Raw genomic sequence first — 15,924 nt, 5'->3', positions numbered from 1 at the left:
CAACTTATATACTGGCCCTTGGCACAACCTGAATAGTCGTGTGGCAACATGTGGGAGCAGCAGACATTTTGGCATCCGCATTGTTATCGCCTCCATGTTGGCCGAGGCGGCCCAACGTTGAACGTTGAGCCACTGTTGGACAAACGCCTTCTTCCCTTTTTGTGCAATAATCGTTCCTGGTGTTCTTACGCATTATAATTTCATGACAATTCGCAAAATGAGTACCGGTACCCGACGTCACTTCACTGCGGAATTTAAAAAGAAAGTGATTGAATACAGTGGCTTGTATGGGAACATGTCTGTCCAGTGACACTTTGGCGTATTGGAGAAAAGCGTCCGGTACTGGCGAATGCAGAAAGTCAAGCTGTCTGCCTGCAATGCGTGAAAGCAGTGTTGTAGGCGTTACCGAAGAAAAGTAACTAAATACGTTACTCGTTACGCTATGAAAAAAGGAACGCCTTACCGCCCTACGTTGCCTATAAAAAAAAGTAACGCGTTACCGTTACCGAAAAAAAGTACCACGCATTACTTAGCCGTTACTTCATGGGTATAAATTTTAATTAGTGCGTCTTCGCTGCAAGAACTCAAGATAACAATTTTATAAAGCCCATATTTCACATAAAACTTCTATCTAGCCCAAACAACCATTTTACGCGATATTTTGCACAAATGTGCAGGAGCTTAGCAATGTTATAGTGGCCTAAAGTGGACTGTAGAGTTACATGTGTTGGATTCTAACTCTGTGGCACATCGTGAAGCCATCTTCTGAATGTGGCATTAAACACAAAATGGCACTTCATCATCAATTCTAACTTCACAAAGAAAACATCGCTGAACTAATTCTGAAAAATGTAATGTTCCAAAATGCTCGGCATGCTTCCACTCTGTAGAGAGTTGTGTGTGTGAGTGGTTTGGGAAGGGGAGGTAGGTGAAGGCGAGTGTGTGAATGCGTGTTCGTGCACGTGTTTCGTGCTTTATGGCTATTGTCCTTTTTTTTGGTTGGGTGCGTCGTTAAGGGCAGGTGTTTTCTGGCATGCATGTGAGCCGCAACAAAGGTCGTCGACAACACCTGTTTGTTTATTTGCAACATCATTTTAGGTTTTCTGCGCTTTTTTTTCTTCGAAAAAGGGAACGGAGTGGGTGACAACTGGAACAAAAAGTAACTAGTAACGTGACACCTCACGTTACCGAAAAATGTTAATGTAAGTATGTTACCCGTTACAGGTCCTAAATGGTAACGAGTACGTTACTAATTTACCGAAAAAAGTAACGCGTTACCAGTAACGCCGTTACTTGTAACGCGTTACTGCCAACACTGCGTGAAAGACGTCTTTTCGCAGGTGCCGCGCGGTGCACCCTGAGCTTGAAGACAACGTGGCAGATTTCGTCTGCGAGCATCATACCAGATCTTTGCCAGTGACGGTGGAATTCATCCACAATCAAAGCTAATGAGCTCACCCGTGAATCCCTACTATCTAAGGAGCAATTCAAGGGCTCTATTTACTGAGTTCGTCGCTTCATGCAACACAAAGGATTCACATTTCACCGGCGCACATCAATCTGCCAGAAGCTGCCGGAGGCATATGAGGACAAGCAGGTCGAATTCCAGCACTATGTTTATCTGTCTCCAGCAGCAGCAGAGCTCGGAAGAATAAGCAGGTGACGAGTCTGGCGACACCAGAAAATAAAACGAAGTTTTGTTCCTTATAATTTTTATGTTGACTCCTTTGCTTCAAGGTAACGGGTCAACCTATATTCCGCATTATAGAGTAGCTTTCAAGGAGAATCATCACTCCTTCGTTATATCCATTATTTTGTCATAAACAGTTTCGTTATAATGAGGTTAAACTGTAGTTTAATGAGTTGCGGTGTCAAATGCTGCCACCTTTATGCTTCGCATTATTTTTCAGGATGTCATATCTTCAGAGAAACGCTAAGAATGTCATCAGGTATGGGGACTCTCTGCCAGCAATTCATGCAATTAAAAGCAGCAATGTGAAAATTCATGCGTAAGGAATTACCTATTTACGATGTAGGCTTTGTAAGATAACTTTTGATCTAGACCCAGCAGCTCAAATATGACTGCATATTCAAAATCTACTGAGAAAAGCACATTTGGGTGCAAAGTTATCAGATTCTAGTCATGAATAAAGAGGTTAGTTTTGAGACCCTCGTCCCCCAAAAGGCAAGAAGTGATAATGATATAGTTGGGGAAGAAGATACAAAAAGTCGCAAGGAGAAACTGATGCCACTGCCACGCATAAGCACCAGAAGAGAGGCACCTTTGCAGGGTGGGGTTTTCACAAGTAACATACAAGTGCACCAGAGAGGTCAAACAAAGGTCAGAGACTCACAGGCGCCAGACTTCTGGACCAGCTGCAGCATGTACTCGCCCCCTCCTCCGCCTGCAGAGGATGGAGCCTGGCCCCCAGCAGCAACCACAGTGCCCTGCGCACGTGGTGTGACAGCACCCGGTGTCGAGACCATGACTAGGCGCTGCTGCTGCTGCAGGCCTGGGTGGTGCCCTTGCGAAAGCACAGGCCCGTGCCGCGCCGTCATGGCGAAAGTGGTTCCAGCAGGCACACCCTGGTGACCGGGGCGCACCACCATGCCTGCTGCTCCGTGGTGGGCCCCAGGGCTGGCCGCCACCAGCCGCTGGTGATGTGGACCGTGGTGGCCCGCCGCAACCATCGGCGAAGCTGCACGGGCTGCCCCCGACTGCTCATGTAAAAAAGAAAAGAAAAACCTCAGTCCACAACAAAATGGATCAACGAATCGAGGCATTTCCTTTTTAGGTGTTTATGGTTTTTATTCTGAAACTACAGCAAGGAAAAAAATGTTATGCTTCCAGTCTACTGTGTTCAACAAATAGAGCTCAAGAACAAAGGCTAAGAAATTCGTAAATTTAGAATATTCTGTTGAATAGTAGAGTACAGCAGACTCCCGTTATGATGAACTATGTTAAGACTAATCCTTGGATAAGTTGAACAAATGAGACCATTTGGTTGTTTTCCATAGGACTCAATGTAAAAAAAATCCACTTAAGATGATTTCAAATCGTCTTAAGTGGAAATTGTCTTAAGTGGAGGGCTGCTGCTGAGGCTGCTGCCATCTACAGCCAAGGAAGGAGGGCAACTAATGAATCCATCGCTGAAAGTCTGGGCTATGCTGCTGGTGGCTGCCTTGTTCGCCGAAGCCTAGAAAAAGATGCCCTGCGTTTGTGCAAGGCAAATAGAGCTCAGCTAAAAAGCACTAATACGAAAGAGAGACTGACAAGGCGGCACAAAACAGGAGCAACCGAATATTACAGTCCTGGACTGCTATGAAGACGTTCTCCAGCAGCACAGGGCAGCGTGTTGCCTAACATCCAGGTGGTTCTTTTCAATGACAGCGTAGGAGATGTGTCGAGCGTCGCACCCAATGGTCCTTTTCAGGACCACCCAACTGCTTGCCATGGTGGGGGCTCGGATCTCCGTGGCACCGGACCACTAGGTCTTTCAAAAAACAGTTTTCAGGATTCAAAATATTGTCTGTAGAGCTCAACACCATACCCCTGCACTCCATTGTCTCTAAAAAAAGTGGCGATAACTTCATCAGAAATCATTTTTTTACAACTTCACCATGCTTACACTTTGATATTTTTTTATTAATGTTTCCATGGATGGAATAAGACACTTTCTGTTTTGCTTTGTAGGGAAACAGATAGAAAACATCTCAATAAAATCCGTTGTTGAAGATTCCTCCCAAAATTTTCTGTAGTCAGCGTCAAAACTTTAAATGCGATTTTCTCAGCTTCATGTATTTTGCCAACGTCACTAGCCTTACGGAACTTTTCATTGTTTCTGTGGTGCAATTTTAATAAATTTTACACCGTTGAATTCAGAAAGAATTGAACTGTGGAGCTATGCCATATTTATGTGACTAAGTTGAACATATCAAATTTTGTGAACAATAATACCAGCTAATTATATTCCAGAATTGTGATGCATCGACATAATTGAACATTTTTATATGATGATGTGGCCTTAATAACAATACAAATAGCATAGCTCTGCATGGCAAACCCTTGGCTGCTGCTACATTGTAATCGGAACCAAAAAATGTTGAGGGAAAGTGTCTTAATGACACGTAAGAACTTACCTAATTAGGCTTCAATTATTTTTCCATAAGTAGAGAACTAACTGAGATAAGCTGAAACTAATTACATTTTTGAAAACAGGAGGTGGAAATACATGTGCATACTTAATTTCATTACAATATCTCTAATACAAAAAAATTTCATTTTAAGACCAGTGTCTCCCCTCAAGGGGGGAGAGGGCTTTTTCGGCCGAAAATTCGCGAAAAAATGGGTTTTTCAATTTTGTCATGTTCGGATTCACGAGGTCATTTTGCACCTGAAGTCGAATTCTTAGAAGGAAATAGCCAGTATTTGCTTACTAATAGCCTTCAAATTTCCGAAGGCGCACGATTTGCCTTTTAAATTGAGGTCAAATCATGCCTCGCCGTCGCTCGGTACCTTAAGCCTTAAGCTTAAGCTCGGCGCCTTAAGCTTTTTTTTTAATCGGTAAGCAACGCTGGGATTTTTCCGTTCACGGACAAAATGACCGCAAAGAAAACGTGCGCGCTGCGTTGTTATTGGTTAGAAAAGCCATGTGATCAAAATGGCGCTCTGTGATTGGGTAGGCCTCGGATTAGGCTTGTCTGCTCCAGAAGCGCGGCGCCATTTTGAGAGTCTGCCGCGTGACGCCAGTGGATGAAGTGCCACTCGTTTCATCGGTTCGGCGCCCGGAAACGGAGAAAACGCAAAAGGCACAAGGAGCCTGGACTATCGCAGCCTCCGCGGAGCGAAGGTCTAAGTGCGGATGGCGCGCTGCCAACCGCTCCGTGAACGACCGTGAAAGCGCGTCGCGGACCCGCGCCGTCAACGACGCATCGCCAGTGCCGTCGCTGGCTCCGCTCCCGAGCAAAAACGAAGAAAACGCTGTTCGAATTGACGCTGGAATTGAAGCAGCCTCAGCAAGGCGAACATCAAGTGTTGTTGGAGCGCTGCCAACCGCGTCGTGAACGGCCGTGAAAGCGCGTCGCGGACCCGCGCCGTCAACAACGACGCATCGCCAGTGCCGTAAATGGCTCCGCTCCCGAGCAAAAACGAAGAAAACCTGTGCTGTTCGAATTGACGCTGGAATTGACGCAGCCTCAGCAAGACGGACATCAAGTGTTGTTGGAGCGCTGCCAACCGCATCGTGAACGGCCGTGAAAGCGCGTCGCGGACCCGCGCCGTCAACGACGAATCAATCGCCAGTGGCGTCAATGGCTCCGCTCCCGAGCAAAAACGAAAACGCTGTTCGAATTGACGCTGGAATTGACACAGCCTCAGCAAGACGGACATCAAGTGTTGTTGGAGCACTGCCAACCGCATCGTGAACGGCCGTGAAAGCGCGTCGCGGACCCGCGCCTTCAACGACGCATCGCCAGTGGCGTCAATGGCTCCGCTCCCGAGCAAAAACGAAGAAAACGCTGTTCGAATTGACGCTGGAATTGCCACAGCCTCAGCAAGCCGGACATCAAGTGTTGTTAGAGCGCTGCCAACCGCATCCTGAACGGCCGTGAAAGCGCGTCGCGGACCCGCGCAGTCAACGACGACGACGCATCGCCAGTGGCGTCGCTCGCAGTTCGAGTCGACGCTGCAGTTGACGCCGCCTCAGCAGGGCGAAGGTCGAGGTGTGGTTGGCGCGTTGCCAACCGCGAAGCGCGTCGCGGACCTGCGCCGTGGGCGACTGCACACCTCCGGTGCCGTCGTCGGCTCTGCTCCCGGGCAAAAACGATGTGCAGCTCGAGTTACGCCAGCCGCGTATGCATCGATGCTGGAATTATGACCGATAGCGATGTGGTCGAAACTAGTGCCCGTGAACGAGTGATACATCGTTTTGAATTGACGCTAGCGACAACGCGAAAGACGAGAATTTCGTCGCGTCTGTTTCTGAGGCTCCACCAAGAAGCAAAAGTTATCTGTGGGCATCATTAAGATGGCAAAAAGGCGGCAGAGATGAAATGCATCCTGATTATGCCCCTGGTGCATTCATAGGAGTTACCAGCATGTTCCAAAGATTGCACAATATTTTGAGAACTTGTTTCACAGGAGAACTACAAGCGTATTTGAAATCAGCATATTGAAATACATCAACTGGGTAAGTTTCATGAATGTCTATCTAGAAATAAGAAAAATAGTTCTAAGAGGGGTGTCCCCCCTAAGGGGAGACACTGGTCTTAAAACTGATATTTTTATTATTAGAGATATTGCAATGAAATTAAGTATGCACATGTATTTCCTCCTCCTGTTTTCAAAAATGTAATTAGTTTCGGCTTATCTCCAATAGTTCTCTACTTATGGAAAAATAATTGAAGCCTAATTAGGTAAGTTCTTGCGTGTCATTAGGACACTTTCCCTCAACATTTTTGGTTCAGACTAAAATGTAGCAGTAGCCAAGGGCTTGCCATGTGGAGCTATGCTATTTATATTGTTATTAAGGCCACATCATCATATAAAAATGTTAAATTATGTCGATGCATCACAATTCTGAAATTAATTAGATGGTATTATTGTTCACAAAATTTGATATGTTCAACTTCGTCACATAAATATAGCATAGCTCCACAGTTCAATTCTTTCTGAATTTAACAGTGTAAAATTTATTAAAATTGCACCACAAAAACATAATGAAAAGTTCCGTAGGCCTAGTGACATTGACAAAATACATGAAGCCGTAAAAATTTATTAAAATTGCACCACAAAAACATAATGAAAAGTTCCGTAAGGCTAGTGACATTGACAAAATACATGAAGCTGAGAAAATTGCATTTAAAGTTTTGACGCTGAGTACAGAAAATTTTGGGAGGAATCTTCAACAACGGATTTTATTGAGATGTTCCCTATTTGTTTCCCTACAAAGCAAAACAAAAGGTGTCTTATTTCATTCAAGGAAACATTACTAAAAAAAATATGTCAAAAGCGTAAGCGTGGTGAAGTTGTAAAAAAAAATGATTTCTGATGAAGTTATCGCTACTTTTTTTAGAGACAATGGAGTGCAGGGGTAGGGTGTTGAGCTCTACAGACAATATTTTGAATCCTGAAAACTGTTTTTTGAAAGACCTAGTGGTCCGGTGCCACGGAGATCTGAGCCCCCACCATGGCAAGCAGTTGGGTGGTCCTGAAAAGGACCGTTGGGTGCGATGCTCGACACGTCTCCTACGCTGTCTTTGAAAAAAACCACCTGGATGTTAGGCAGCACGCTGCCCTGTGCTGCTGGAGAACGTCTTCATAGCAGTCCAGGACTGTAATCTTCAGTTGCTCCCGTTTTGTGCCGCCTTGTCAGTCTCTCTTTCGTATTAGTGCTCTTTAGCCGAGCTCCATTTGCCTTGCGCAAACACAGGGCGTCTTTTTCTAGGCTTCGGCGAACAAGGCAGCCACCAGCAGCATAGCCCAGACTTGCAGTGATGGATTCATTAGTTGCCCCCCTTCCTTGGTTGTAGATGGCAACAGCCTCAGTGGCAGCCCGCTTCTCACTTTCCAGAGAAGCATTCTCATTCTTTGAAGCTTGCGTCCAAATGAGAGAGAGTAGGCTCTCACTCGCATTCTGAGTCTTTCCTTCACTGCACCGTGCCAACAGGTTCTCATCACTGAGCCTTGCAAACACTGGCTCCAGAACAGCCCCAACACAAGCCGGGAAAGCACACTTGTGTGGAGGTGGATGTTCACCATTGGCCAAGGCTCTGTTGAACTTGCACCAAGAGTCAGCACTCTCAAGGCACTTGGAGTGGTTAGGGACATCATCTGTAGAAGTCATGTGAAAGTGTAGCTTCCACTACCTTCTTCATGCCTGGAACGTCATTACTGTTGCTCCTCAGGGCATAGCCGTAGTAGTTGGTGATCTTCTTGATATTTTCCTGCGTCAGCTTGCATCTTCTGCCAAGAAATTCACCTTGAGCCTTCTTTTTATCAACCAGGTTCCGCAGAGCAGTCCCCATTCGCTTATGAACGTGGTTGATGCAATCCTTCTTGTTAATCTTTATAAAAAATTCTTACACTTTTGCTTCTGACAAAGCATGAAAAGTCCGGCTGTCTCCATCAGAGAGGACGGTCCTGTAGCGCAGACCATACTTGAGACAAGTTTCGCAGCATGAATAAAACGCACACAGAAGACAAGGAACAAACAAGACAGGACTGTGCTGCACTGCAATTAGATTCACACATGTGAAAACTGGAGAGTGTTTGGCTTAGACAGATAAAAAAGAGCCCAGTGTAGAAGAAATACGTTGAAGTAACACGGTGGTTTGGGCTAGTTGGTTTTATTCATGCTGCGAAAACTTGTCTCCATTATGAACTGCAACCAACTAGCCCAAACCACCGTGTTAGACCATACTTGGCCAGAGACCTCTGAAACATGGTCAGCGCAGCCTCCACTTCCATGTGGGCAGAGTTACAATCGATGTTTTGCTGGCACTCGTGGGTGGCGAACCAGTCACTGTAGCCTTTATCTTGTGACTGTGGTCCCAAGGCACAACCGGGACAAAAAAGTTCGAGTAAACAATGTTGTCGATCACAAGACCAGTGTACAGCTCAACAATGCAGCCTACACTGATGTGAGAGCTACGACCTCGAGTCATCCACGAACCATCAAAAATAATGTCAATGCTCCCAACTGGATTCAAGAAGTCTCTATAGAGGTCCTTGATGACTGCCACACTGGCAGCTTCCCTTGCGGTCGCTGTGCTCTCGCAGGCTTTCACAAAAGTTTTCAGGTGTCCCTGAAAGGTCTTGCGGAGCAGACCTCGGTGTGACAGGTTCATACAGGTGCAAAAGTCTGCAAGGGCAGTCCCGCCTTTGCCTATCGTCTGTATTCCCTTCATGGCCCTCATGTTGACCTCAAAGGTGACTCAAAGGGAGTTATGTTGGCAGTTCCACTTACTAGCAGGGAAGAAAATTGCTTCCTCTCGAAGTTGCAGCTGTCGCACACGAGCTGGAGCTTTACAGCTAAGCCATACTCCTTGTCTGTTGCCTTGCTCAATGTCAGACTTCCTGCGCCGCAGGTTCCGCACTTCACTTGCGCAAAAAAGTTGTTTAAAACTTCCATGCCCACAATCATGAACTCGGTACCAGCATCACCGGTCTGGCACTCCGCGCTGACGCCAAGAAGTTCAAACAGAGCGGACTTCGTGCGCGCCGATCGCTCAACAAGCTGCGCCTGCTCCGCCCAGAGTAGTATACGGCATCAACACGAACTGTACCGTGATCCGGGATGCAATTCATGCTAGAACTCGGTCCCGCAGTGTCGTCAGCGAGCAGCGTGGTTGACGTTCCAGGCAGATCCAGCGAGTCCGGCACCAGCTCTAACGAAGGTCCCGGCAGCGCGCTTGTGGCCGACGCCTTCGGCTTTTTGTTCTACGCCCGTTTCTTACGGCTTCCAAAAGCTGGTTGCGTGCACGGTTTAAGTCGACTGTCTCCCGTCATCTTGATTGCATGGAAAAACTCCCGGCACAAAGCAGAAACACGGCGTGTCGAGAAAAAACAAGCGCGAAAGCAGACGCGCACGAAGCGGCAGCGACGCTGGTGAACGCAAAAGAGAAAGGAAAAAGAAAATGACGCGCCGGTCACGCCAGCCAGTGGCAGGCGCGGAATGGCGCACTTTTCAAGCGCGCCGTGCGCGAGCAAATCAACGACCCCGGAAACGGTCTTCGGAAAACCGGCCAGGGCAGTCGTTTTTTGCTTGAGCGACGGCATTTTGAGATATTGCGAATTGTGCACAAAGAAAACAGCTTAAAACCAAGCCCAAGATGGCGGCGATCGGCTCATTGGAGCGTCTGTGACGTGCGCGGGAAGTTCGAACAAATTTTGCCTTTTTGGGGGCATTTCGTGGCTGCCGTGGTATATTGAAACCACATTTTATCGCATTTCCCGACCAAATTTAGCGTTAATTATTTGAAAATAGGTGCTCGAAGGGTCAAAACGTTCCGAAAAATTATTTTTGCTCAAAATCGATTTTTTGACCATTTTTGACTGTTCTAAGACCCGCGTCTCCCCTTAAGACAAACTTTGCAGAGACTACAAGCCACGATGACCCCGCATAACAGCGGCAATCACGGGGCGTCCACGCAGCACTAAGAAAAAAATAATCTATACCGTATATACTCGCATAACAAACCCACTCTTTCTCCAGAAAAGTTGACATGAATTTGGGGGGAAGGTTTCTTATGCGGAAAAAAGTTTTGAAATGATTTTTTTGGGGAGAGCCGAAAATTTATATCACACATCTGTCTATCTATCCGTCCATCAACAAAAGCACACAGACACATTTGTGTTGACAGTGTTTAGCATCGTCACTTCGAAAAATGTTCGCTGTATTACAGCGCGACCCCCCTCGCAGGAGCTCTCGTCAAACGACAAACGCAGACAAACATGCAGTGACGCTATCAGCATGCAGCTTCTTGGCGCGCTGCCAAGGTCTGCCCTGTGGATGGCGCAAACTCTGAGGAACACGCTACAAAAAGCTGATGGTTAAAAAAAGTAAATTCTAACAGAAAAATTCATTACCTGAGTGGGCTCATATTCGAATACATATGGCAATATGCTTCTACACAAGAAATCAAACCCCCAAAATATTGCTTCCACGCACCTTCTCGCAACGCTGCAGTGAAGCTATATTGCAAGGGCACACTTTCTTCGGGGGTGGGGGAGCTCCCTTGCCGGTGCGGAAAGAAAAGGCACCATCCCATCTCCCTTGCAGGTGCGGAATAAAGGAAAGGCACCATCACATCTACACTGGCGCAGATCTTGGCATTGCAAGGGCATCACGTGCCAAGCATATGTGCCTTTAGTCTGTGCATATGCTCAAAGTGCAGCCGCTTGTTGACTTGAAACTTTAGTAAACTCCAATACCACATTTTCAGATGCGCCATCACAACATGCGTTATCGCAGTGCAGAAATGGCCAAATATCAGCCCCGCATACATTGCCTGAAGTGTACAGAATGCACCAAATAAGAGGGAGACGCACGGCTACCGGCTGGGAAACTGAATCGCTCTGAGCAGAATGGAAAGCAAAAATCGGAAGAAAACATACCCATAGCAAGAAAAAGAGACAGAGAAAAAAAAAACTACGCCAATGCCATTTCCAAGTAGGATAACATGAGCTTATTTCATGCTTTATTTGCAATTATCATCTCTGATTGTTTTCATAGACACAGTTTGATATCAATGTTTCGTATTCAAAATCTCAAAGTATTCACCTCAGATAACACTGGAACTCGTTATATTGTGTGACTCCAGTTTCAAGTATTACAGTATTTACTCTCATGCTTTTTTGTGCTCTCCAAGCACACATCACGGCCAGGGCAAGGCATGAACTCAGCTACAAATGCAGAATGGGAATAGAGAAAATGACACTACTGCAGGAAGACCTTCGTTTCGAGCCCAAAGTCTTCATAAACTATGGCAACTGCTATCGCCTTTATAGCTCCTAACTTTCAAGCAGTGCTTCTTTAAAGTATTCTCTAATAAGGCCATGCGAAGATAAACATGAAGGCTCACCAAGCCATCCCCACGCCGATTACATGCTTTAGACACCTCGTCACGAAATGAAAGTTTTATCAGTCAGCAAGTGGAAGTTGAGTTCTTTATTTTTTTTGGCATAGGGCCTACGCACAGTCCACAATATTGGCCATGAATACATACACGTTCCTATTAAGTGCGTGATGGTTCATTGGTAAAGTAAAAAATATCGCACAAGTTCAAATTACTACAGTCGGAAAAATCTGTCAGCTACTGCAGGTTTTATTTTCCATTCCATCTGGTGGTGTTGAACAGTTACAAAATAAGGTCCCAAATTAAAACAATACATTCAGGTGTCAGCAACACATAACTGGGAGGAACAAATTAAAAAGAAATATTCAAAAACAAGCTACAAAAAACAACAAAGAGCCAACCAAAATGAAGCAGCAAGCTAAAACAACACGGCACCTGAGCGGAAGGTGCTGACGTTCGTATGTGCAGCCTGATCTTGCCCGGCGGACACCTGGGCGGCGGAGGTGGATGGCTCTCAATGGTTTCGACAAAGTGGCACGTCGTCTGGAACTTCTTGATGCGATGCGCAGCAAAAGCTGTCAGACACAGCTCCACATCGGCAAGCAGCAAGTTCAGGGCCGAGAAACTAACATGCTGTTGAAGCAAACAAAAAATAAAAATTGAGCTTAGAATACTGTAAATGCAGAGCTGGTTGAGAGTCCACTGAGGTGGACATAATCACGTGTATGTTTTTTGACAGTAACAGACTACATCACACATTTGCGCTGAAATTAAACCATCCTCACAAACTGTGCCTGCCTTATATTTTGCGCCACCTGAACTTACTATGCGCAAGGAATGGAAGAAATGGCCCCACTTCTACACGACTCCATTCTCTCAACGGTTGTCTTACAGCTTTCAGTCAAGAAGCGGGCCCTAAAGTCATACAGAGGCCATTTCATCAGAACAGATGAGAACATAATTAAAAATGCCAACTTCCATCTGTTCTGTGGCAAAATGGATCAGTACCACATTTTTCAACGCATAAGAAAACAATCCGAATCCCCTTGCTCGAAATAAAATTTGCTGGTCTTTTTCTTTTTAAACCAAAAATTGGCAATCCACAAATGATTTGTAATTTCCTTTGGCCATGTGTTACCTTTTAGGCTACATTCAAAGATGTTTTTGATTCAAAATCAACATTTAAAAAGCTTTTCAGAGGAGCTGGGTGGCGAAATTGGAGTGCGGGGCATAGCAAGAACAGGCAGCCCAACTGATTATGTACCTGCACACATAAGGTTAACAGCATGAGCAGCGAGAGGTAGCCAGGTTCGCAAAATTTCTTCCATAATGTGACTTGTGTAAGAAAAAAAAATCCAGCAACCTCATATCTGCCATCAAGGCATATGTCTCTTGACTCTTTCCTTACTGCACCCATTGAGCATTGTTAGCCTGCTAAAGATGATTTTGTGCTCAGATTTAAAAACCTTCTGAGTTGTTTACGACCATGCTGCATGTCTAGCTGGTAGTCAAAAAGAACTGAAGTTTCACTTTCGATGTAGTTTTGTTTTTTCTCACGAGGCAGCATTTTTCTTGCACGGCAGCATGTCAACAAACACTGCACCACAAAAATGTACACAGTAAAAGCTTGTTAATTCGAACTCGAAGGGGCCTGGAAAATTGTTCGAATTAAACGAAGTTTGAATTATCGAATGGACGCTAGAATGAGCAGTTATAGCACCCCACTGCACGGGCAGAACCCAAAGCAGTCGCATCTAGACTCGTTATCGCGAGCTAGGCACTACAACACGGTTGTGGCGGGCATATTCTGAGAATTAAATTACTCCGGTCCTAGTGGCAAATGAAACAAATTGATTGGCCAGTTATGCGCCAGAAACAAGTACTGGAATGCATTCGCATGAGCAGCTAGCTTTAGTACTGGAATATAGGATGCTATTTATGCTCCAAAACATGTTTATTTGCGAGGAAGGGGTGTCAAAATTAAAAGTAATCGGCTAAGTGCATTTGCTTGTGTTTCTTCTGCCGAGACTCCATCAGCATCATCTGCAGCTTGCCCAAAGCTCTCGTGCAACGTGAGAGTACTCACCGACAGAGAAGTGGCGTGCTGCAACATCGAGCGCCGACACTTTATGTGCACTTGGCAGCGGCACTGTCTCGTCGCCGCCGTCAGACTTATCACTGTCGGCTGTTCTCACTGCATGCGAGCCCTGCGACGTCTGCTGGGAGCATGCAGCCTCAATTATATCGGCGTCACTCAAAGGCTCCAATATCTCCATGCTGCTGTCCACGTAGCTCGCGCTTACGGCACCAACAAAAGCCGTCATCGCCCGAACCGCCATACTACGTTGTTTACACCACGTGATTGCAACCCAGCGACCGCAGCGCAACTAAAACCTGGAACGGCTCGCGCCTAAGCATCATCAGTGCAGGCGAGTGCTCCGGCAGCGAAAACGTGTTACAGCATGCACTGGAACGCGGGCTCCGTGAGCCTCGTGCACCCAGCTTTTTTTTTTTTTGTTTTCCATTGTTTTACATCTCTGGCAAATTTGGAGCATGTTTTACTTGCTATAGGTCAACTTCTATCTACGAGGAGCGGTATCAGCCAGTGGCTCCAAGTTCGAATTAACCGTAGCGGATGCTGACTTGTTTGAATTATCGAGAGTTTCCCCCACTGAAATACACAGGGCTGTGCCGGGACCTGGGCGTCAGTTGGAATTAACCGCGTTCGAATTAACGAGCTTTTACTGTAACTAAAATTTGTGTTTTGTGAAGAAAAAATTATAAGAACATCCTGACCTGTAGCACACCAGTAGGAATGCAATGAATGATGAGCCAGCTCTTCATTACCAAAATACGTATTAAGAAAACAATTTCACGGAGATATAACAGTGAAACTGTGTGGCAGTAGTCAAAATTATTTTTAATATTCTTAAAAAATTTAATGTGAATACATCAAGAAATAATAAAAAAATTTGCTGAAAGCTTCACCCCTACCCCCACTTAAAAGCATCAACTACATGAGCTGCACTGGGGCTGCTCCTGTTCTTCCGGACTGGCAGCAATGCTCCAAATAGCCTCAGAAACAAAGCAAGCCACCAACGACAAAGGCTGCTTCGAGACACTTCAATGTCGGGACGAAAAAGAAAAGGAAATAAAGCATGAAATAGCCTCCACACCGACTGCTCACCTTGAATGGATCATATTTACAGATGTCATATACAAGGGAGGCGGTATAATACACAAGCCCTTCCATACGATAGGGCGACACGATGGGTCTCGGCTCGAACATGTTGGGGTGATTGCACACTTTGCGGAGCTGCATCAGCACATTTATGACGCTCATGAAGTTGCCAGTGGCCAGTGTCTCCTTTGTCCTGCACACATGCAAAGAGACATATCACAGCTATGCAACAACACCCAACCAGACTCCATGGCTCGAAAAACATGTCTGTTTCTGTGCGAGCAGTTTTCATGGATCAAACACAGTTTTGCGTCAGGGAAACTGAAGCAAATGCTACTGGTCAAAGAAAGAAACAATTTACAGCTCTCAAATTCACTAGAGGTGTGTGTCTATCAGACAAAAATCAAACACAGCACCCTTCATTTGTGTCACTAACCGATCACGACAAAAAAGCATGCCCTCAAAGCTTGTGTATACACCTGCTGACAAACTATTCATGAATAGCACATGGAAGGCATTAAAAAGAATGAAATCGTTCATGTTCTGAACAGGCAACCTCGCAACATGTACACAACCAAGATCAAAAACACAAATTTTCGCTAGCAGTTTTTTCTTCGTCTTCAATATTTCAAGAAGTTATGTATAGGTGCACTAAAATACATCTAGCCTACAGTAATATGCCCACCACCATTGCTATTAAAAATAAGCATAAGCATAAACTGCTTTGCAGCTGGCAACTTTAAGCTTCTGCTACCTCACACCTGCTCTCTGAAGCCTTCAGAACAGTGCCCAGTAGGGTTTCATGCTTAACATTAAGAGAAATCTTGCAAAACACCTACTTTGTCTGGGCCATGAAATCATCGTAGAGAAACCGCTGTCGCTTGGACAGCCGACAGAGCACCACATGCTCGTACTTCTTGGGCAACTGCTTCTCCACTTCACATTTTAACCTCCGCAGAAGAAAGGGCCGAAGCACCTGCAAAGGTAATAAAAAGCCAAACGCCACAATTTTGGGTACACACATTTTTGGCAGCTTCAGATTACAGCATGCATACACAGAAACTTATTTGGCCTGTATTTAAACACAGCATGACATAGCCTATATGCCACCCACAGGATGGCACTCACAAAATGACGATCCATTCGCCAAACAATGAATTCCACCC

General features: G+C 45.6%; 1 protein-coding gene across 27 annotated transcripts in view; it reads right to left on the bottom strand.

Moving 5' to 3' along the window:
* dom (domino helicase) overlaps window positions 1-15,924 on the bottom strand; it is a 149,138-nt gene that overhangs the window by 82,789 nt on the left and 50,425 nt on the right. For all 27 annotated transcript variants that reach the window (XM_077653115.1, XM_077653121.1, XM_077653129.1 and 24 more), the window contains exons 14-17: window positions 15,598-15,734; window positions 14,765-14,951; window positions 12,013-12,210; window positions 2,355-2,718 (exon numbers count right to left, since the gene is read on the bottom strand). In XM_077653115.1, the coding sequence (XP_077509241.1) occupies window positions 2,355-2,718; window positions 12,013-12,210; window positions 14,765-14,951; window positions 15,598-15,734 (886 nt within the window). The remainder of the gene's footprint in view (window positions 1-2,354; window positions 2,719-12,012; window positions 12,211-14,764; window positions 14,952-15,597; window positions 15,735-15,924) is intronic.

The sequence above is a fragment of the Amblyomma americanum genome, chromosome 2 (genome assembly GCF_052857255.1).
Source record: "Amblyomma americanum isolate KBUSLIRL-KWMA chromosome 2, ASM5285725v1, whole genome shotgun sequence".
NCBI classification, from domain to species: domain Eukaryota; kingdom Metazoa; phylum Arthropoda; class Arachnida; order Ixodida; family Ixodidae; genus Amblyomma; species Amblyomma americanum.
The sequence above is the reverse complement of the archived record's forward strand: the minus strand, read 5'-3'. Positions and strand labels throughout refer to the sequence as shown.